Raw genomic sequence first — 23,573 nt, 5'->3', positions numbered from 1 at the left:
CTAAGTCACGACTTTTTTTATTTGCGTTCACATAATTATCATATTGGTTTTTCAAAAACTAAATAAATTTTTGGAAACAAATGTCAAAATGTTGAGTTTGTGTTCAATGGGATTATTTTACAAATAACAGTTAATATTGAATTTTCACAAGAGAAATAATCTTAAAAATCGATTTCGACGATCTATTCCTTCATTCTTACATTCCCAAAACTATGTCTGCCATCATTCCCAATTAGTATCTGATAGAATAAAGTTCATTTTTAATACACAAAAGACAATTCTTTATCTTTTTATTAATTCATTTGTGAATCATAAGATTACATTTACTGCTTATTGTTGGAAATAATTCACAACTTTCGTAAGTGAAAAGAACATTTTATGGACGAAAGAACTGTTAGTGTATATATAATTAACTATTTGTATATATATACTTTACTATAAAAACACTTGTAATAGTATTAATAGCTTTAATATCAACAATATTGAATTAAACTTTATTATAAAATTGGACTTAATGGAATAGCCGTCCAATAGGTTATTGGCCCAGAACGACAACAAATATAATTGAGGAAATTAATTCAGAAAATTCTAATAGAAAGAGACAATTTTTTCAAGATGGAACAAGGAAGATCGATTTGCAAGAAGCTGAACAACAACATCTATCAAACATGGAAAATGGAAGTCATTGCTGATGCAGCATCTAATCCTGTTCTTGCTAGTTGGACCTTGAAAGATGGGAAAGCTCGTGCCACAATCGGACTCGCAGTGGAAGATTCTCAATTGATGCATATTCGGAAATTGAACACTGCTAAAGAATGCTGGGATGCTCTGAAGAAAGCACACGAGAAGTCAAAACTCTCGAATAAGGTAACGCTTTTACAGAAATTGTGTCGTATGCAGCTTAAGAACGGACAAACAATGGAGGATCACATTTGTGAAATGCCGGACATGGTGGATCGTCTAATTAGTTTAGGCGAGCAATTAGCAGATCATCTTGTGGTTGGGTTCCTCTTTCGAAGTTTGCCAGACGACTACAATTCTTTGGTGAGTGCTCTTGAAGTCAGAAAAGACGAAGAGTTAACACTCGAATTAGTCAAGAAAAGCTGATTCAAGAATATAAGCATAAAAAATGAGGAATCAACAAAAGGACCATTAGAAGATGCTGCATTGAAGACTCAAAACTTCAATTTCAAATGCTATTCAGAAGAACAGGACATTTAAAAAAGAACTGCCCAAATAAGATGCAAGAACGAAGAAAACCCAATTTCAAAGCACGGAAACCCGTTGAAACTTCGATGGTATGGTGAGTGCAATCAAAGCGATATTGATGTATGTTTTAGTTCTGGTACAAATAAAATTGATTCTGCATGGCATATTGATTCAGCCGCTACATGTCATATGTGCAAAGATGATAATTTTTTTAGAAATTTAAATAGAAAGACTAGCAATTACATTTATTTAGCAAATGGGAACAAAATCGAAGCAAACGGTTCTGGCAGTGGTATGTTTCTTTGTCAGAATACGGCAATTCCTGTCAAGAATGTTCTTTATTTTTCTGAGCAAGATGAAAATTTGCTTTCAGTTAGAAAACTTGTCGAAAGTGGTTGGTAAGTTCTATTTAAACCTTAATAAGCTTAATGAAGATTTGTATGCAAAGAGGGTAACACACATTGAAAAGGAATGTTTTCATGCTTTTCATCGTCGATTTGGTCATCGAGATTTAAGGTCGATAAAAGATGCGATACAAAAGAACTTCATTACTGGAGTTGAACTCATTAAATGTTCTTGTACTGATCATTGTGATTCCTGTTTGAGAGGTAAAATGATAAGACCAGAGTTTCCAAAGCAAGCCACAAACAGATAAGGTCTTGGATCTTGTTCACGTAGATCTATGTGGACCTATGAGAGAAATAACTCCAAGTGTGAACAAATATTTCCTAACAATGATTGACGACTACAGTAGGTTCTGTACTGTATATTTTTTGAAAGAAAAGAGTCAAGCTGTTGAGAAAATAGTAGAGTTTATACAACAAACTCAAAACTATTTCGAAAGACCAATACAAATACTAAGAACTGACAGAGGTGGAGAATTCACGGCTCGTATAGCTTGTTGTTCCATTAACTTACCTTCTATACATACGGAACGGTAGATCGAAGCGAAGAATTTTTCTCTCGAACCGACCCAAGGTGCTTTCATCCGCTTATGTCATAGTCTATGCTGTTGCACCTTATAGCAGGACGGGGATGAAAGAGGGCTTACTACTGAATTTGATTAGCCCAACGAAACAGCGGTTAGCAAGAATAATTGTTCGTTTGATCTCAGCGCTGCTGTTGTTTTGTACCCTCTGATCAGCTATGAAATTTTCTTTCAATTGTAAATTTGCAGTCGATGAATAGGTAAAAATGTAACTTTCGAATTAGTTAAGGTAGAAATTTTGTTATTTTTTATTCTTTTCAAAGAAATAACCAACTAAAAAGCAACAACAAATATTTGTTCAAAATTACAATTACAAAATTGGAGATATTCGCAATATCATAACATTTTTTTCAATTAACTTTCACGATAGAGGTTTGATAAATTCTATCAACCGCTAATGGGTTGATAGTTTACTTTCTCAAAAGAGGTGCAAATATTCAAGCAAAATAAAAAGTTATATTCTTTTCGAACAAATTTTACCACAAGAAATATCCAAAGACCGAAAATGTTTCAAGTAATAAACACCTTGGCCATTAGTGTTCAACCTATAAAGTTATTATTGGCCTTCTTTCTGGGTAATTGTAAAATCATCATAGCCCAATTTGAAGGTGCAAGTTGCCCAACAATATTCAAATCAGGGTTGAGCACCATTCGTCAACTCAAAAAGTGTTTTCCTCTTCGTTGAAACAATGATTTGAATAAAATTTTCTTTTAAAACTTATAAGCTCAAGAATCTTATACTTCAAGCTTAATTAAATGAGATTTTGTATTTGTACTATTAAAAAATATAAGTTGATTTTTTGTTAAAACAAATTTATTTTAGTTATTTTTTTCTTTATACCATAGCTTACAGATAAAAATGCACAAGTAGTCTATTAGTTATATTTTTATGCTTGAGAAAAGGCCAATGGGAAGTATTTGCGATCGTTTTCGCTGATCTCTTCAAGAATATCATCAACATCAGTACTGGGGAAACGGTCAATCCAAGATTTAATGTATCCCTCATGTGAGGCTTCATAGGTTAGAAGATTAACCTTTTCGTTTTTGATTTCGGTGTTTGCTTGCACCAAAATAATGCGAGGTTTTTTATGCAACAACACAATATCACGCCATCTAGCCCATGGATGAGTTCCACCCACACACACTTCCGAATAGTGTTCGTACATTTTTGTAGCTGCATCAATGTCTGCTGTCGACTTGTAGACTTGTAGTTTCATAAGAAACTCTTCCATAGCCCTCTTGCCAACAGTTTCAATTTTTGTCCGATCAACGGTCAAACGCAGATTCTTTCCATTCTCTGTTTCTTCAATGGTAACTAGACCTTCACCAGCTTCAAGAAGAACACGCATTATAACAAAACGTGCACGACTGTGTGCCTGCATCCATGTCTTCGATTGTGGATTGAACATTTCCAAGGCAACACCCATTCCATTCCAAATAAGACTTAGCCAATTAATATAAATTATGTTCTCTTGTTCTTTGGGATCGGTATAACCAAAGATATCAAGGATGTCTCTTTGTAGGGATAGATAAAGCCCAACAGCTTCGGCACGACATTCTTCATAGGAAGAACCTAGAGTCCCGAATTTAGAGTCGTATGTTTCCCCAGGTGTATACCACGTGGTAATGGGCTCACCGGTAAGAGGGTTCCTACAAGTTTCTGGATCAAAGTTGAATTTTCCGTTTTCATCGATACGGAATAATTTACCACTTCCATGTCCTAATAATTCATGTAGTCCTACTTGAACCTATTAAAAAATATTACTTAAAAAATTAATCGAAACTTCATTGAAATAAGGTACCTCAAACGAATTCACTTTGAATTCTTTGAAAAGCTCTTGATCTTCTTCTGAGAGGAAGGGTATTGGGTCTTTGCGATTGATATTCGCTAAAACATTTCCAAGTGAGACGTTTTTGAAGCCTTCATCCTGTCGAATTTCATCATCTAAAATAAAATATGGGAATTATTTCTTTATTTAAATCACTTGCCTACAAACAACTAAGAAATAATTCTTTTCAGTAAAAAATAAATTGGATTCAACTTCAAAAAAACAATTCCGAAAATCAGCTCAAAATTTACATTCTAATAATACTTTGACTGTTTAAAAACTGTATACTTACAATTGGGAATATTGATACCAGCTGGAACTCCACTACCGGCGAAAGTTAAAACATCCAACGAAGTAAAATCAGGTTTTAAGTAAGAATCCTTTTCATATTCCACCGACCATGGCAAGTACTCGAGCAATTTTTCAGCCCGGTTAACTAGTTCAGCAAACTTTGCCGAACTTTTCTTATTTACCATTGCAACAAAACCTTCGAATTCTGCTCTTGATCCAGCTGGATCCCGGTAAGTTTCAATGAATCCAATATATGTCTCAATAACTGGTCCCTTATCTTTGATCCACCACCTAGAACCGTCTTTATGTTCAGGCAAACTGCCCTCTTCGAAACTCGTAATATAATGCTGTATCATTTTTATTTCATTTTCATTTGCAGCATATTTCATTGCGTTTTCTAGATTTGATGATACTAGTTTCAAAAGCTTCGAGTAATCTCCTCGAGTTACACGAAAATGATTGCCCTTGTAGGTTTCTAATGGAAGCGTTATACCAGCTTTGTCATCTGTCGCTACCGACGCTAGTTTAATATCATAAATGGTTTTTCCGTTTTCAACAACTTTAAAAGTTCGACACATATAGGGTTCGATACGCTTTTCTGTGAGCCAGTTTGAGACAATATCAGCATCTTCTTTGGTACAATTATCTGACCAATACGTTGTGATACCACTTGGAGCAAGTCCCAGCACCTCATTGCGTGGTTTTAATTCATAAATAAGGGACGATATTTGTCCTAGGATTGCTGACAATTTCTTTTCGGTTTGAAAGGCACTTGAGAGTTTAACTATTTTTTCGAATTGTGACTGCTGTAGGTTGGGGATGATTTTGCTATCGCCCATTCCTTTGTAGTTTCCAGCGTTAGCAAATACTCCACATGCATATACTAGGAATGCCTTTACAATACAAAAAAAAGATAATCAAATGATCTTATTAAAGGATTTTCATTGTGTAAGGTGAATATGAAACTTACAGTGAATTCATCTTGAGAGACACCTCCTTCGAGGACTTTAGCTTTCAGAGCGTCAAGGGGCTCTGCAACGAAGATCCGATGAAGAAGACTAAATATCAATGGACCTTCTGGACTGGATTGCACCAAGGAAATTAGGCCACCATTCCAAGACGCTTTACTGAAGTAATGTGCGTATAGCTTCTCTTTTTCAGTCAAGTTCTCAAAAGCATTTTTGCATTCAAGATCTGCGATAGGTTGGGTGTTGGGCAACACGAAGTGCGATGCATTGTTAGATGACATGTTTCTGAAACAAATAAAAACGAGAGTAAACAAATAGTGAATAACTTGATTATTTAAAAAAAAAATACAAAAACAAACAAAACTCAAGACTTTAAGCTATGGATTGGGTTCGAAGTGAACACAATATTGATTAAGGAAATCTTTAATGGTCTTTCAAAAAAAGAATTGGTATTAGAAAACATAAAAACAACAACAATAAATCTATCGGAATGGAATTCCTTTAATACCTCCTCTCGTTGTTTAATGGGTAGAATGATGCTCGATTAGAATTTCTAATCAAATTATTGTTGTGTAATTTTGAAAGACTTCGGATATTTTGTGTTGGATTTGTGTTGGAAAGCTGATTTTTGGCATTAATCCGAGCAATAGATCGAACTTGTCTTTCAAAAAGCTTACGCACAATTATCATGGTATTTTTGTCTGCACTCTGAAACGATATGTTTGTGAGAAAATTCATTTACTTATTTTTGTTTTTGTATCAAATAATACACTTTTCGATATTTTTTGAAGAGCAACATTGATTTCTTTGATGGAATTATGAATGTCTATATTTTAACTATTGACCAAGTGCTCAAGAGAAGGCAATGTCGGTTGCGAAATGATCTACGTTCATTTAAAAATAACTTGGTTTTAATTTTAAATACGTTATCTTAATCGAAGTTGCGAAGCACCAACAAGCCTCGGATACGGACGGATTTACTGTTGACAACCTACACAAACGAATTAAGGACAACGAACTTCGGATATGCACGTGTAGGTCCCTTAACAGACCATGTGCTTCCGAAGAATTAGCGGAGGTCCTAGACTGCTATAAAGCAGACATCTTCGAGCTCTTAGAGCTGGGCGATTTTAATGCCAAGCTAGGAAGGGAAGACATCTTTGGTGGAATAATCGGGAAAAACAGCCTGCACGACAACGGATTTAGGCTCATAGATTATGCTGCGGGGCGAAACGTCTTGGTAGCCAGTACGCGTTTTCCACACCTCAACATCCACAAATGAACTTGGACTTCTCTAGACCAATCTACCGTCAACCAGATTGACCATATTGCGATCGACGCCAGACACACTTCCAGTATCATGGATCCGTACTTTCCGGACTCGCACCACTACCTCGTTGTAGCCAAGGTAGTACTTCGGGTTTCCAGACCCAAGGCAAAACAGAGAGGCGCTGGGAGAAGGTACAGCGTCGAACGGCTACAATGGCCAGAGATCGCCAAATCCTTTTCCGATTACAAGTAACCTCTCTGGAAGTTCTTTGCCGCCAACATAATGTATCAAAAACCAGTGGCAACATTGCCAAGATGCAATCAGAGAAGCCGCCTAAGATGTGATAGCAGCCACCAACGAGGAACCCCGTATTTGATGAGGAATGTCGGCAGGCAAATGCAGCCAAACAACAGGCCTGCAAAGCGGCGCTGCATAAAAATACGAGAGCTGCTCATAAGCTCTATGAGCAGAAGAGGCGAGAGGAACACCGACTTCTCAGAAGGAAAAAGAGAGGGCATGAGAAGCGTGTGGTCGAAGAAGTTGAAAAGTTTAAAAGCAGGAATGAAGTTCGAAAGTTTTATGAACAGGTGAAACGAAATTCACAGGTACATAAACCTAGAACCGAAGGCTTTAAAGACGAAAGTGGAAAGATCATAGAGGAACCGCAGTCAATGTTCAACCTCATCGGCCGCTCCAACCGGGCGCTGACAGGAAGCATTTACAGCTATGGATGGACATACCAAACAGTTCATGAACAAGGAGCTATATCCGACGAAGAAATAACCTAGAAAGCCGTTGCTACATCGGTTACGCCGATGAAACACGACCTACATAGGACACAAAGCACTAATTTTAACAATTCTATTCTACGGCACTGATTGTTAAACGATAAGTAAAGAAGGGAAATTGATATGAGACACTTTCGAGAGAAAACTTCTGTGCCGGCTTATCCGAAGAGAGCAACAAAAGATTCAATTGTGAATTTAGTGCATAGGGCCAAATCAAGTTATAGTCTTAACTGCTTACAGCGAGTTTACCAAGAAAATATTTTAATCAAGTCCCGAGGTTGAAAACGACGAGGAACCTCCTTCAGAGACGAGACGGTTACTGAGCTCTTCATCCTGACTACTGGAAGGAGCTAGAAAGGGACCGCAAAGGATGGTAGGACGAAACGGATACCCTACATAGATCGGGAGGCGAATAAGTACACTAACTAAATTATGCGTTTTTTTAAAGATATTTTCATAAAATTTTATAAATCTCTAGTGTTCGCATTCTTCTATATTTGAGATTAGATTTTGAAGTAGGTATTTTTTAATTTAAAAAAAGAATGCATTTGAAAGCAAAAGTGGCAAAAAGTAAGCTATAGATCATAGAATTTCTGGAAATAGGAGATAAGTTATTCAAAGATTTTAAAGATGGTTACAATGGAATAAATATTTTACCTGAAAAATTGACTTATTTTATGAAAAGTGCGAAAATCTTCAAAATTTATTATAAAAAAGTCGGACTTGATTTGGTTGATGCGGGTTGGCTGTTGGCCTTGGTATTCGTAGTTTGACAGTTTGTAGTTTTGACAGTCCAGGGATGTTAAAATTTGGAGTGTCTCACAATGGCGCCGCGCGCCGCCGCCATGACTGTAATTTAAGTACTATATGTATCTGCGTTTTTCAGTTCTGATAAGTAAAAGGCATAGAAAACCAATATATCTAGAGATGGACTTAAAGATTTTGTTGCCTTTTTCCCTTCAAACGTGGAGTTTTGGTCCAATTTCATTGATGTGGAAAACATCAGAATCTTTTTAGTTTTGTGGAATTTTACTCAATATGCTCAGCGGGCTGAGTTTTCAGAATAGACACTAAAAATTGAAAAATAAATACACTTTTTTCAGTTACCCATTTTAAAAATAAAAAAAGCTGGACATACACCACCCAGAACCATTTGGCTCCGAGCCATTAAGACAGAGCTACTTTGAAAAATTGATTATTTTCCTATTTTTGTATATGAAAGTATTTGTATACTGATCAACATAAGAAAATAATGTTTAATAAATTGCCACCGAAATTTTTAGTTTCAGAAAATATGATTGCAAATAGTTTCTGAATTAACTGTTTTCTGCATTCAGGACCAATTTGTTCATACTTGAACAAATTATTTATTATTTCAGGAGATAACCATAGAATATGTGACTTTAGAAGTTAATAACAGATTTCATTAATCAGTGAATTTTGCTTGATTAGCTCTATTTAATCAATGATGAATTGGAATTCAGTTTGTTCATACTAAATTTACGTACTGGCATGTTAATCAGAAAAACAAATGCTGATTTAATGTTCCCTTGTCGCTATATTGGGTTTTCTGTGTCGTTTTTCATAATTGTTTTAAATTGTTATAAGACTTACATACCCATCCCCCATCCATCCATCTAGTGAATGAGTCCTCAACAATATTTCTTGAAATGAAGTAAGTTCTTTGAAATTATAACATTAATGTACCTACAACATATAAAAAAGTTATTTTGTAGTGCACCTGGAAGTTGCATTTTAAATTCGTGGACCGTTGACGACCACTCGAATTATTGTATCTTCCTCTTTTTTCAAATCAAAAGCCGCAAAAAAAAACGTCATAAACTTTAAAAAAAAAAACTAATTATTGATTAAGTTTTGACAACAAAATTGACACAGAGATTGAAAGTGGAACTTTTGGTGAAAAAACTAAAACCGACCTAAAAAAAGTGATTTATGGATAAAATGGAATCCATGATAATCTAATTGCAGATTAAACTCACTTTGAACAAACAAGCCCCTAAGATGGCAATCTTACGAACAGCTGATTAAGTTCAACAGTATTTAACTAGATGAATAAATAAGTCGTTCATACCAACTTTTGTGTAATTTTATTATTTTGTTAGCTCACTACATTTCGTATGCTTTTATTTCCCGCTTTCGGAATTGCTGCAAACTTTAAAATGTTTAAGCAGTCTTCTTGTATAAAGAGGATTTTAATATATGTCTGGTTAAAAGAACCTGGTTACAAAAACGAATTTATACTCGAAAAAAAGGACATTTTTTGATTGAAGGAAAGAGAACATTTTTTTTCAAACGTCCTTTCTCTATCGAGAAAGGTGGTTCTCATAACCCCGCATCAATAAACAATTATGCCTAAAAAAGTCATCATCATCATCTTTTTAGCGTAGTAACTTGTTATGGCTTTAACATTTTACTAAATCGTTTAAAATTTTGCGCAGTCTTTTTAACATACCATAAAAACGATAAGCATTGAACCTCAGCACTTACGCACTTTCGTCCTGACCAAATGCGTCCTTTTTTGAAAAACCTTGTAGATGCATACTTTGCTGTTAGCAGAGCAGCTGTCTTACGGCTGAGCCTGAAGACGAAGACGAATCTAGGAGCAAATCCAGCATTCTGCAGTCCATGCCCTGAACATGAAATAATTATGCTTCAACCATCTCAAGTATTCAATATACATTTATAATTACCTGATCCTGAAAGCAAAACAATAATATTGCCAAGAAATGAATCAAATTTTGTATTGTTTTCACAGAAAATTAATTATTTATAATTACAACACAACGAAGCTGAATTCTCTTCAATTATTTTTTCCACAAACAATAATTTCATTTGACGTTTGCAAAACTGTCAAGTTTTTAGTATGTGTTAAAATTAGTGTGAAAATCTGTGTAGATTCGTCTCAAAAGACGAATTCAAAACGAATCAATTCGTCGGGAAAAAACATCAATACTTTTCCCATTGAAAAACGTTTAAGAAAAAAATATTGCCGGCCCGTCGACGGCACATCAATATTTTGGTTCAATGGAAAACCACATTAATCTTATTTTTGTATTTTATTTATTTTGTCAAACTTTTTATAGGTATAAAAAAAGATGTCATTAACTTCTTTAAAAAAGTAAGATAATTGAGCCAAAAAATAAGATATGGTGTTTAAAAATTAATTATAATGTTTTCCACCAAACTTGCAAAAGGGAAGCTAAAAAGAAATAGCTAAAATTATTGTGAAACTACTTTTAAAGGGCTGGTTATAGCTATTAATAAAATTCATCAGTAAAATTGGAATCAGGAGGAATCTGAAATGTTTTACTGATGAGTGTTTATAGCAATCAGTAAATTTACGTCATTAATTTAAATGTCACTTTGAGGCTTCGCGCCTCATTTTAACTGTTGCTTTCATCATTAAACATATTAATGATGTGATGGGAACAGTAAAAAATTGGAATTTTGTTTGGCTTTTGGCATTCAATTGTTCAGTAAATGAAATTTCATCATTAAAAAAATTAAAATGGATTTATAAATTAAATAAAACTTTGAATGCATTGTTTATTTTGCATTGTTATACTTGAATAATGGGTTCATCTTTTTGCATCAATCTTTTGCTAGAAATAAATCTGTATGATGTTCAAATACCAAAAACAAAAATTTTAATGATGGATTTTACTGATAGCTATAACCGGCCCCTAAGCAATCTTTTATATGACAATGAGCCAGTGTCTGGCACTATGTAATCGAAACGTAACGTAAGCTTCTTCAATCACAATTCGATAACTATTTCACTTTGGTTATCGATATTTTATAATTTGACGTCTCTTCTAATTCCGAATTTCTTTCAATCTAGTTCTCATTTAAATTTTGTTTAAATTTATTTCAAATCAACACAACAATCGCAGCTGCTTTTCGTTTTCTTTCTCTAAAAGAAAAACAGATTATTTATTAATATACGTTTTTTTAATTTATCAATAAACTATTAACTATATCCAAACTATCGAAGAAGGAAGGAAGTTTAAATCGAGTGGAAACTTTTGAATTGCTGTAAGTTTTATTTTAGTGTAATTTAAAAAAAAATATGTAGGTTAATGTCGTTTTTTAAATTATTTAAGAAACAAATTTGTTAAAGTTCGTTATTTAGGATTATATATATACATATATATATATATATGTGTGCATGTATATTAAAAACATTTAAATTATATTTTACCGGTTCAGTCTATTTTGGCGTCTAAATAATTCGCGAAACAAAGAATATGGCAAAACTTATCCTTGCCTCAAAAATTCAACATGCTGACGCCGCTTTGCTCTACAAGTACTACCGCCAATTTGTGTGTAATGAAACTATTTCTAAAACACATTTTGTAAGTTTATATTAATTAGAACGCAATGTGTATGCACATTGCACATGAATCATAGCGCCATGGAGCAAAGATTCTGCATCACTTCAAACTGATAAATTTTACATATTATCGGACATTAAGAACCTTGTTTTCCAGAACTTTAAACAGAACATGAAAAATAAAAATCAAAATTTTTAAATGAGTACGGTATCGGGATAGATTGGATTGGTACCAATATGTCTTAGACAATCTGCATTGCTATTGTCTTAGCCTTCTATAGAGAAGATTTGTACTATGAATTACAACAAATCTTGGGTTGAGTCGTAAATTATGGACACTGAATTCAAGATCAGAGAATCCACATTTGAAAATTTCTGGACAAATATCTGTATTTGAATTAAAGTTCATGGTCCTTTTCTGTGTTTAATCCCAGTACGGGTTTTCTCCAACTATAAGCCGATTCAAACTTTTAGTCTTCCTTTAACATTACTTTTTGTAATGAAATTATATGTAATTGAAGTAATCATCAGGTGCATGATCTATATTAGCTTCTTCCGCTAGCCTTATCCAATCTCTAAACCAACTTGATTTGCTATTTATCGCCTAAAGTGCTGCTTTTTTAGGGAGACACTCATCAGACATTTTAAGGACATTACATACATATGTAGTCAACTTGAAATTTAAGGGTTTTAATAAATAGTGGCGACATGCCGGTTTCCAGCATAAGCATGAAGTTCGGAGCATTAGGTATTAGTCAAAATATTCTTTTGATATAAAATCAGATAAATTTGTCTGCGGTATCAACATTTTTACTACCCCACACTTGGGCTGCATACATCAATGTTGACTCAGCTACCGATTCAAATACTTTATAGTACGTGTTTACTGCTGTGAGCTATGTGTCTATTGGTAAAGATGTTACTCTAAGCAATATTAAATGTATTTTTGGCTTTTTGTAGTTTTTCGGTGAGATGTCTTTCCATATTGTTATTTTATCCATAAATATTTGTATTAGTTAACGACTTCTATTCTCTCATTGTTAAATGTCCACCGCTCTTGCCCACCTACTCTTCCTCCACCTTTCCAAAAACCATAATCTGCGACTTCTCTAGACTGACAACTAATTTCCACGTTCGGCAATACTCTCTAAGTTTATTAATCATTAGTTGCAGCGATTGTGGTGAGTACGCAAACAACACTATGTCATCCGCAAAAAGAAGGGTTTTGATGATAGTTCCAGCATATTCCACTCCTCCCAGCAAACAATCGGTGATATCTCCTAGTATCCAGATATTCTTCTATTATTTTTCCAAGGCTCCTCGATGCACGACTTGGATTCATTTTACTTTGCCATGTTTGGCATTTGGCCATGTTTATAGTCTTAGACCTTGAAATGAACTCTAATTTTTGTTGGGTTTGTAGAAAAAAACATATATTTTTTAAAATATCTTGTTAATGATATTTAAACAATTTATCAAGGTAGTCCACATATGCCGGTATATCAATTAGCAAGCTATAACGCTAAACTAGAATTTAAGTTGGTCAAAGTTTGCTTGCTTCTATAATACGTGTCGATAATGAACCGTGCTTCATTCATTTTTTTATGAATACAAAAGTTTGGGAAGAATAATGAATGCTTGAAAATGGAAAAACTTTTTATCGTCAGTGTTAAAAAGTACCTGAAGTATTTTTTTCCAAGGCTCCAGCAAATTGTGTCTTGACAATAAAAAAAAACATCTGCATTTTATTCGTGCATAATATCATCACATTTTTTTTATTACAGCTCATAAAATTTACCTATTTACCTTTTCCAGCAGGTGAAGCTGTTTTATTTCAAAACAAAGCACCGACAAAACAAAAATATTCAACAATTTTCTACCTGAAATAATATTAAAATCAATGCATTGAAGGTGTCTATGTATTTATATTCAAAACCTTCGATAATCCAGAGAAGGATAATCTATACAGTTCTGCATCTTTTCAAAATAGGAATTGTAAAATAGTCATAAAAATAGGAAATAGCCTGATGTTAGTAGTTTTTAGTTTCATATTTTTGAAAATTCTAAGCTGTACCTAAGTACCTAGTTTAGAGATGATCAATGATCATTGTAAGTTTTTCTTCTCGCGTTCTTCACCAACTTATGAATTCAAATGTTCGTTTTTTTCAATATTTTCTGGTGCTAACTTGAGCTTTATTGACCTTCGCTTGATGAGCAAATAAAAATTAAAACAGGTTTGCTTAATGCCTGCTGTTTTTATTTTGACACATGAAAAGTGTGTCTCGAGTGGTTGGATTTGGGTCAATGAATAAATGTTTCAGAAAATCATAGAAAACCATATTCTTAAATTGGAAATAAAATTTACTTTTCACTATACAATCTTTCGATACCTTGGGTAAGTTCATTAATGTAAAAATGCAGCAGTAATGCAAGATTTGCGTTCATAAATGTAAATACACTGCATTACTGCAGTTGGTAACACTGTTCAAAAAAACAGTCTGACAGCTGAAATGCGATCAAACCTGCAGTCATTTTCTTGGGGTCTCCATTGATAATTTCCGATGACAGGACTATCGGCCATGTCATCAGACAATGCAACATCCAGTCCATGATCCGGTCATCGCAGTTTGGATTTTTCGAGCGGATCAAAATCCTGTTATCAAATTTGACGTTTGTGTTGTAGGCAGTGGTGAGCGTCCATTTTCCAGTCTTTTTGAAACTAAAAAAACTAAAATTTAATTTCGTTTAAATTGTCGTCGAGTGCCTAGATTCATTAATTCAAATTTATCATTACAAGGTACAGAACAGCTTCAAAGCTGTCGAGCGACATCCTACGAAAATTCTTATAGTCTGCACAGTCGTCCCAAAGTAGGTCTTGAGTAGGTGCTCCTCCAAATCATGAAGTTTCCTTACTTCGAGAAATGGATTCACCAAAAACCTGTGATTTCTTTTATCCTCTTGAATAGTTAGCTGTTGTAGTTCCTCTAGCTTCTTAACCAGTATTCATTTTGTTTAAATGGCTAATTTTTGTTTACTCAAAGGCATTTTTTTATTTGTTTGAAAGTTAGTTCTGTCAAAAAACATTAACTACCGACACTACCTGTCTGGGTAAGTTCGGTATCCATATGAACTACATGAACTACCCATCTTAGACGATTGACTTTTATTCCTTGGGAAGTTTTCGCATAAAGCCGTTAAAACACGTGAAAGAAAACAACCCAAACCCAAAGTGATTTCATCTGCTTTTGTTATGATCCATGCTTTTGCACCGCAAAACAGAACCGGTATGAGGGTCTTATATAGCGACACTTTAATAAGTGATTCACTGTAGCCCTAAAAAAACAGCAGTCTGATCTCATTGCTAATGTTGTTTTCTGCGTTCATTACCTAGCCTGTCAATATCCACTTTTGTTTGCCTAGAAAGCATTCCGAATGCACTAAGGACTTATTTATTCTATTGGTGACATCCAGGTCTGTTCCACCATCGAGTGCCAAAAAGCTTCCCAGATAGTTAAACTGGGTGATCTCTTCTACTGCCACTTGTCTCACAATAACCTGTTGTTGTTGGTTTCGGCTGGTGTGCATTAACTAAGTCCTACGACTTAAGACTCTTTTATTATAGCAGCAATTTTATTAGGAATGCCTCTAGCACCAAGCGATCGCCAGATAACATCACGACTAACGCGATTGAAGGCCTTTTCAAAATCGACGAAAATAAGGTAAAGCGGCGATTGGTACTCCGACCATTTTTCAAGAATAATTCGCAAGGTGTGAATGTGGTCGACACATGATCTACCACTGCGAAATCCCGCTTGATGCGTCTTGAGCTTAGATTCGATCTTAGATTTTATCCTCTTGAGAATGATGGTTGCCCTTAACTTTGGAAATACGGACGGAATGGTGATTCAGCGCCAGTTATTGCAGTTCTTAAGATCGCTTTTTTGGTAGCTTGACGATTACCCCGTCCTTCCATTACCTGGAAAAAGTATCGTTGTCTCAGACAAACTTAAGTCGGGGTCTGTTTTGAGGAATTCGGCAGGTATGCCAACCAGCTCAGCTGCTTTTTTGTTCTTTAAAAGATGTATGGCGGTTCTTATTTCCGTGCATGTCGGGGGGTCAATATTAGTGCTTCTGGTAGATCTACGTATGTCCGGCAGTTAATGATTTGCATTTGTATTCTGATCATCGTTCAGCAATGTACAGAAGCGCTCCTTCCATCTCCGCAAATGATCTTCCATTGACACTAAAAGACTACCGTTCGTGTCACGAACAGGATGGTTGACAATATTAAGTTGGCTTGCAAGATCCTTAGTGACTTTGTACAGCATCCTCGCGTTACCTCTTCTTGCAGCTTGCTCAGCGCTTTCTGTCAGTTTGTTTAATCTGGCCCTCCTATCTCGTCTCACACACTTCTGCATTACTTTTTGAGCTGCTCTATACTAACTTCGCAAAGCCGTTTTCCGATGGGCATCAGTTTTATTATTTATATTTATTTTGAGTACTCTGCGGTGTGTAATTTTGTACCAAGTGTCTTGGGATATCCATAAATCCTTATATCTAGATTGCCTCGGTACCGTTTCAGATCCAGCTTCAATAAAAACTCTTTTTACCGTGACCCACAACGTCTCAATGGGAACATTTGCGTTTAACCCATGCCTTGTCGTTAAGAGTATTTGCAAAATCACGACAAGTATTACATTTTTGTCTGGTTGCCGTGTCTGTACGTCTCCGGATAATAGCTGTTCGCAGTCGAATTGTCGCTGATAGCAGATGATGATCGCTTGCTGCATCTGACGTCTCTCGTTCCTCACATCGCAAATTGATTTCCTCTATCGTTGTTGTATTATAAAATGGTCAATTTGGTTTTTCTGTTTGACCATCAGGGTTACCCAGGTAACTTTGTGGCAGGTCTTATGTGGTAAAAGGGTTCCACCGACCACCAGCTGACGGGCATTACAAAACCCGACAAGCATATAACCATTCAATATTAATAGCATTACGATTGCTATGTTGTATCAAAAATGCCGCACCCCCAAATCCGATGTGCGGTTTACTACAGCCGAATGGACTGTAAAAGAATTTACCAATCGTTGGTTACCTCTTGGTTTCATAAAAGAATAAAGTTCTCCCGGATGTGGTTAATAACACTATCTGCATAATGTGTAAAATACATTATACACACAAGCCTTCGATTCGACAGGCACAGCCGCCTTTTGGATGGTCGAACACATTCAATAAAACAAGGCCGTCCAATGTGGGAAAAAAGACGCCTTTTGTAGCCGCCCTATATGGGTACAGACGCTACCTGCTGCTGCCGTTGGCCTTCTGGAAATAGGCTCATCCGCAACCAGCCCACCATGCCGTTGACCACTACTTGCAGTTCTTCCGCCTTTAGGGAGATTTTCTTCAACCCAAGGACAAGTCTGTGGCCATGCCAGCAATGCTGGGTTGTTTGCTTATACCGGCAGCCATTCGGTCCCCTTTATGTGCGTTAGCGCGACCCACTCTCTACCACTTGGAGATGCAAGTAGGGATTTTCCCTTCTCTGAGCCAAGGATCACCTCTGGTGGCGTTTCCTAGAGCTTTCCAGTACTTTTAGAGAGTAAATTGATTGTTCCTCGTTAACCGCTAAATTTGTTTGAGTTGTTCCAGAGGCACTGTTACTTCAGCTATGATATTGCAAATTTCATCGCCTTTAAGTCTGGTAGATAGTCGAGTATTTTGCCAGATTGGTTTGGGTTGTCGTCGTCGTCGGTGAATGGATCATCGATACTTTGCGATTGAGCAAATTAGGAAGGAAATACAAAATTATCATCCCATCTATTGTTGCCGTTACTCTAATAAACACGAGCTGTTATAACACCATTAGGTTGCAACAAAGAAAATTAACCTGTTATTTTATATTACAGTTATTATCAAAGCGTCTTCTGTTCTTAGTTGAAAAAGTAAGCAGAATTACGTGTAGGAAAGCAAGTGTTCTCAATTTAATGATGAGTGCACTCCTGGCATTTTCCGCAAGTTCCAATCCTATTCCAGCTACTTCTGGTCTTCCACAAGGTAGTCATTTAGGCCTTTCCTCTTTATCCTTATAATAAACGAAATTGAAGTGTACATTAAGCATTGTGAAATCTCTCTTTACACTGACGATACGAAATTTTTAATAATCATTGCATATGCAGGCATATCTCTCCTTAAAACATATGCCGACAATTAATCTACCTGGTTAACCTAAAATTGCTAGGAGCTCAACATTAGCAAATGCCAGACATAGTAACCTTTCTCACGTAAACGCTATTAAAAAACTCCTCTTGTACCGTGATCTTAAATTTCTACTTCATATTTAATTCAAACCTCTACTTAAATATGTATTTCAGTTTTTGTCTCCATATCATGTTAAACATATATCAAGATCGTTTGAACTTTAATACTTTACTTGGGAAGCCCTTTATCTTATGTGATAGCCTCCAACTGCTAATTCTCAACTCATTACAGGGTCATAGGAAAACTGCTTCTTTCTCTTTAACTAGATTTTTTCAAGACTTAATCCTGTAACCCTTTTCTCTTTACAGACACACCTAATACGGCCTTAATGGTTGTATAAAAATTACTTTAACTTCAAAATCAGCACCTAGAACCTCAAACTCCTTTTGACCCATCCCCAGAAGTTTAGACTTAAGTTAGTTTTTAAGCTTCAATTAAGCACAATAAAAGGAGGTCAATCCCTGATAAAAATTAAATTAACTTAAAATTTTGTAAAACATTTAAGCTCCTAAATCTATAAATAGAAAAATGTTTGTAGTAAATAAAATTAACTTAGAGATAACTCTTTTAACATTTCCAGACCCAAGGCTACTTGAATAAATCTTTGCAACAACCACGTAAAACAATTCTTTTCGGACTCTGAACTAAACAGAAATTTAATGTAACATCGCTTTTTTTGAACGTTCGTAAGAAATTTGAGAGGAAACAAACAAAAAATAAGCAATGGATGTAAACGATAGCTTATTCCAAGCCGTCCTTGAGGGCAATGTCAATCTTGCTAAAGAAATTATAACCACTTATGGATTATCGTACTCCAAAACATGGTCCATGGGATATGCCTTATTGTGTATTTCTACTAAAAACAGACTAACAGAAATTACAAAATTACTTCTCACAAGCGGTGCCAAAGTGAACGACCCCGACGGCAATAACAAGCGCAGGAAATTCCTGGACACTCCGCTACATTTTGCTGCCTTAAATGGTCACTTGGAAATTGTGGAAATGCTTCTAGACAAAGGCGCTAATATTCATGCAAAAAACCAATATGGTGCAACCCCACTGCAAGCATCAATATTTCGAAATAAGCTGGATGTAGTTGAGCTTCTTTTAAAGCGAGGAGGTGCACCTTTAAATGAGAAAAAAAGCAACGGCATTACGTGTCTTCATAGAGCCGTTCAAAAAGGTAGTCTGCGTGCAGTCGAAATGCTTTTAAAATACAAAGTCAATGTTAATGCCGTAACTAGAACATACCGAAGAGATGGCCAAACACCTTTGCATTTTGCCGCTGAAAAGGGCAACGACCGAATTGTACAATTGCTGCTTAAAAACGGCGCAGATGTAGAGGCTAAAGCCAAAGGACTTACTCCGGTCTATTTTGCCGCACTAAACAGGAAAGCCAAGGTAGTCAAACAGTTATTAGAACATGGAGCAAATGTTGATGCCCAAGATACAATGGGCAAGACTATACTCTTACTAGCTGTGGAACTGGGAAGCCTTAAAATGGTGGAGCATATACTTAATCATGGACCCGATTTAAACAACAAATGGAACTGTATCGCACTGACCAGAGCTATTTTTGGTGCTAGGGAGCAGTACAAATGTATAGTCGAAAAACTTTTGGAGTACGGATTCACTTATGAACCCGACTACAAGTTGCTGCAGGAAGCTACCGAGAAGGGTTATACAAAAATAGTTGAAAATTGCTTAAACAATTTATCGAATGCGGAGAGCTTTTTAACTAATCCTACTAAGACGACAACATTACTACATTCTGCAGTGCAGAAGAAACAATATGCAATTACTGAGATGTTGATCAAATTCGGAGCGAACGTTAACTGTGTTGATGAAAAGGATAAAACTCCGATGTATTATGCAACAGGGAACGGGGATATAAAAATGGTTAAACTATTGCTGGCAAAGGAAGCCGCTGTTACAAATTGTCCCGGACTGTTGATAAACGCTGTTAAGCAAGAAAACATAGAAATGATACACCTGCTCTTGAAACACAAAGTCGATGTTAAGGAAGCTGATAGTTATGGGAGAACGGCATTGCATTATAGTGCTCTAAATGAAGTAAATGAATGCTTGGACACCATTTTATGTATGGAATTAATGGGAAAAATCATGAAGGTTGGTAAAATGCAATCCCCGAACGAAAAGGTCCGGATCGCAAAAATTTTAATCGACGCTGGTGCCGATGTCAATGCCAAATCGAAAGACGGAAGAACCGCGCTTCATTATGCCTCCTATAATGCTTACCATAATGTGGTTAAACTTCTTTTTGAACACAATGCAAAAATGGTTGCCGATAATGAGGGCATGCTGCCATTGCACCTTAATGCTTACAACGGCAATGTTGATATTCTGAAAATGCTCATCAGCAAAGGAGCCGATGTGAATGCCAGGACTAAATATGGTACGACTGCTGTTCATTTTGCAACTGAGGAAATTAAAATTGAATTTTTGGAGTATCTGTTTCAGCACGGTGCTAAAATCGATCAAAAAGAAGACGATAATGGTGAAACGGCACTTCATGCCGCTGCTAGAATTGATTGTCTCGATCTGTTTGAGCTTCTCTTAAATTATGGTGCGGATATTGATTGCACTAACAATCGCGGAAAAACAGCCTTTAACATAGCATCCCAAGGAGGCAACCACCGCATTGTTAAAGCTTTGCTCGAATACGGATGTGTTATGAAAAATCAGAGCAAAAAGAGTTTCACACCATTCGAATCGGCTATGATGCTGGACAACGCTTTATACAAGGACTTATTTAATCATTTTGGCTCGGACGACGATGAAGATGAGTACTATGGTTCCGACTACGATTACTTCGATTGCGACAGCGATTACAATGCCTACTACGAATCTGAAAATGATGACTATGATTCAGATATTGACTATTCTGATTACGGAAATAGCATTTTTTCAAACACTCAAATAACCGAAACCAATGAAATAATTCAGCATCATGTGATAATGATGAAGGCAGCTAATTTGGAAGTAAAGGACGAAAATATAGAAACCAAGGGCACTTCCAGTAAATTGAGTGAATTCAAAAGCAAATGCGAAGAAGAAGTCGAAAAACTTAAGTGTGAAAAAATTTGTGCCCACACCAATGTTACTTTCTATGATATCTTATCGAAGCCCATCTATAATGTTGCTATTTATTTAAAAAATCCTCAAATTGTTGAAGCTCTCAAAAAAGTTGACATTAAAAACCAATTTCCATTATATTATGGTTTGATTAATGGAAAAACCAAAAGAGCAAATATCAGGAAGGATCTTCTCGATGAAGGTTATGTATTTTTCGATTTGCTTTCAGATAGTCTTAGGCTACCTTATAATTGCATAGAAAATATATGCAGCTATCTGGGTGACAAGGATTTGAGAATTTTGGCTGAGGCATCAAAGTCCAATGGCCAACAATAAGTTAATAAAAACACAGAATGTATTGGAGCTCTTGATAAATGTTGAAACTTTCCATTGTTTTCGGCTAAGAAAACAAATAAAATTGTTTAAAAGTTTTTATTTTTGTTGATTTATCTCAAAGATTTCAATGTTAACGAGTTTTAAGAAAAAGTTCCATTTTCTTTAATTTCTTTTGTTTCAGTTTTCATTTTTTATTTTCATAAATCGTTATGTGTATAAGATTGACGTTATTAAAGTTAAACTTAACAATATAATTGATTTTTGTACTTTTGTAGTTTTAGAAATAGAGTTTTCATGTTTTTTGTTACATTCGAATAATAATTGTGAATTTAAATAAAAATGAATTTAAAAAAAGCCATAAAGTTTATTAAACTTAACAATATAATTGATTTTCATACTTTTGTATTTTAAGAAATAGAGTTTTCATGTTTTTTGTTACATTCGAATAATAAATAAATAAAAATGAATTTTAAAAAAGCCATAAAGTTTCTTTTTTTTTCTTTTGATACTACAATAGAGCTCCTTCTGTGGAAATCAGACACACAAATGACCGATAAACTGAAATCAATATTTTGTTTTGCCAGTTTTCATTACTAAACGTAAAAAATAAAAACAAACGAAGATCAAAACATGCGACATTGTATATGAAAACCATAGTACCCTCATGGTGGAAGTCGAATAGGGCGGCATCTACATATTTTTTGTGGAACGTCTAGCGAAGACATTTATGGAGAAATCCATTGCAGTCGGGAGACTTTCAAATGTTATAATTTGGAATAGAGAAAGACTATAAGCCTAGTACATACTTCCTTGTGAAGTGAACGTTCGCCAGTGGAGAAAGTGAACTTTTGACATTGCTCACTGGTACACACTTGTGAGTACACGTTGTGAACATGAACAAACCAAATGTCAAAGCTTCACCAAGAGTTCCCGTACATTTTGCACGTGAATTGCCCGTGAACGAAAACTCTCCACTTTGTTCTCCACTCAGCTTCACGAGCAAGTTCACGGGTGAACCAAAAACTGAAATTTGTATGGGTTCACGAGATGGTTCACAAGTATGTACTAGGCTATATAGGTAATTAACGAAAGTCTGAGTGCGAGGAAAATACACATTTGTTTCTTTGTGTTTGTATTTTGGTTTGGTTATATTTTTTCATACGCAAAACGGTAGACTTTCTATACAAAGGTGATAAGCCAAAAGCAGGTGAATTGCGATTTCGTGTAGGAATTTTATATTCTTGGTTGAGATTTTATATTTTTGATGATTTGAGAATTTGTTGTGGCTGCTACTGAAAGAGAAAAATGTGGTTAGAAAAACTATTTATAAACCAGATATTCCATTCCTCGTCCTTCATTTGATACTTTGTTTTTGTGTGGGGTTATGCCGTCGTTTCGTCCATTGTTCGCTCGTCCCAGTGTTTGTAGATCCATACCTGTGGAAAAAAAAAACTTAAGACTATAGAAGGTAAAGAAGAAGAAAAAAAATGATACTTAGCTTTGGCCTCGGGGATTCCTGCCACTCCCGGGGTAGAGTTATGGCTATTATGTTTCCTTCCTTCCTTTTGTAGATTCCTTGTTTTTGTTTGATGTTTTGGTCCGCACTCGTGCTTGTTTTTATACTTTTTTTGTTAATGTAAATTAAAATAATTACCCAGAGGCACTGAGACTATCTGAGGTCCAAACCCAAACGAGGTTAAATAATGCTAACTGATAGAGGGAGTAACTGGCTCTATCGTGATACACAACCGACTTCGGTAAGAGAATTCATGTATATAAAAAAAGGTAGAAGCCGTGGAAACAGCTGACGGTAATTAATTTACATAAGATGGAATTGAATATGTATCGGATGAGGTGATGGATTAGGTATAGGATGAGGCGATGTACACTCGGTCCGTACAGTAGTGCCTCAGGTGACTGTAACCAACTCAAGTGGGAATAGTGGGTGGCAATCAGTCCGGAGGCATCGCCGAGTAAAGACGGCCGAGTGAAAATTACGTAAAGCAATTTAAAAAAAAAATAAAAGGAAGTTAAATTCAAATTGATTGGTTAGTGAAGTTTAAACTGCGCGGGTGAGTTTGCTTGATGTTAAAATCAGAACAAGTGTTAAGTGTTTTTTTGTATACAAAAAGGTGAATTATTTAACAAAAGCGAGGCCTTTTATTAAATTTCATTAAATTTCT

The 23,573-nt window shown here is 35.5% G+C and overlaps 2 protein-coding genes across 5 annotated transcripts; one reads left to right on the top strand and one right to left on the bottom strand.

Annotated features, from left to right (window-relative positions):
- Positions 1-2,989: 2,989 nt before the first annotated feature.
- On the bottom strand, positions 2,990-8,166 carry LOC129940313 (dipeptidyl peptidase 3). Of its 4 annotated transcripts, none has more exons than XM_056048615.1 (6): positions 8,067-8,166; positions 5,794-5,993; positions 5,288-5,570; positions 4,319-5,210; positions 4,000-4,142; positions 2,990-3,945 (listed from the first exon to the last, which is right to left on the bottom strand). In XM_056048615.1, the coding sequence occupies exons 2-6, from the start codon at positions 5,973-5,975 to the stop codon at positions 3,085-3,087; spliced, it is 2,361 nt and encodes a 786-aa protein (XP_055904590.1). In that variant the 5' UTR covers positions 5,976-5,993; positions 8,067-8,166; the 3' UTR covers positions 2,990-3,084. The 4 variants fall into 4 exon arrangements, with proteins under 4 accessions (XP_055904590.1, XP_055904589.1, XP_055904592.1 ...); XM_056048614.1 differs by having other exon boundaries at positions 8,001-8,117; XM_056048617.1 differs by lacking the exon at positions 5,794-5,993 and having other exon boundaries at positions 8,067-8,119.
- Positions 8,167-11,200: 3,034 nt separating this feature from the next.
- Positions 11,201-21,865, top strand: LOC129941765 (putative ankyrin repeat protein RF_0381). The gene is made up of 2 exons (XM_056050483.1): positions 11,201-11,399; positions 18,539-21,865. The coding sequence occupies exon 2, from the start codon at positions 18,682-18,684 to the stop codon at positions 21,388-21,390; it is 2,709 nt and encodes a 902-aa protein (XP_055906458.1). The 5' UTR covers positions 11,201-11,399; positions 18,539-18,681; the 3' UTR covers positions 21,391-21,865.
- The last annotated feature ends 1,708 nt before the right edge of the window (positions 21,866-23,573 follow it).

Source organism: Eupeodes corollae, chromosome 1 (assembly GCF_945859685.1).
Source record: "Eupeodes corollae chromosome 1, idEupCoro1.1, whole genome shotgun sequence".
Lineage (NCBI taxonomy): Eukaryota > Metazoa > Arthropoda > Insecta > Diptera > Syrphidae > Eupeodes > Eupeodes corollae.
Note: the sequence above shows the minus strand (reverse complement) of the source record. Positions and strands in the feature narration are given on the sequence as shown.

Bases quoted from the DNA above. Each gene is read 5' to 3' on its own strand.
- LOC129940313 (XM_056048615.1), bottom strand. From the start codon at position 5,975: ATGATAATTGTGCGTAAGCTTTTTGAAAGACAAGTTCGATCTATTGCT. The intron at 4,143-4,318 runs GTAAGTATACAG...ATTTTATTTTAG, and splicing joins TGGTATCAATATTCCCAATT to ATGATGAAATTCGACAGGAT. The intron at 3,946-3,999 runs GTACCTTATTTC...ATTTTTTAATAG, and splicing joins TCAAAGTGAATTCGTTTGAG to GTTCAAGTAGGACTACATGA.
- LOC129941765 (XM_056050483.1), top strand. From the start codon at position 18,682: ATGGATGTAAACGATAGCTTATTCCAAGCCGTCCTTGAGGGCAATGTC.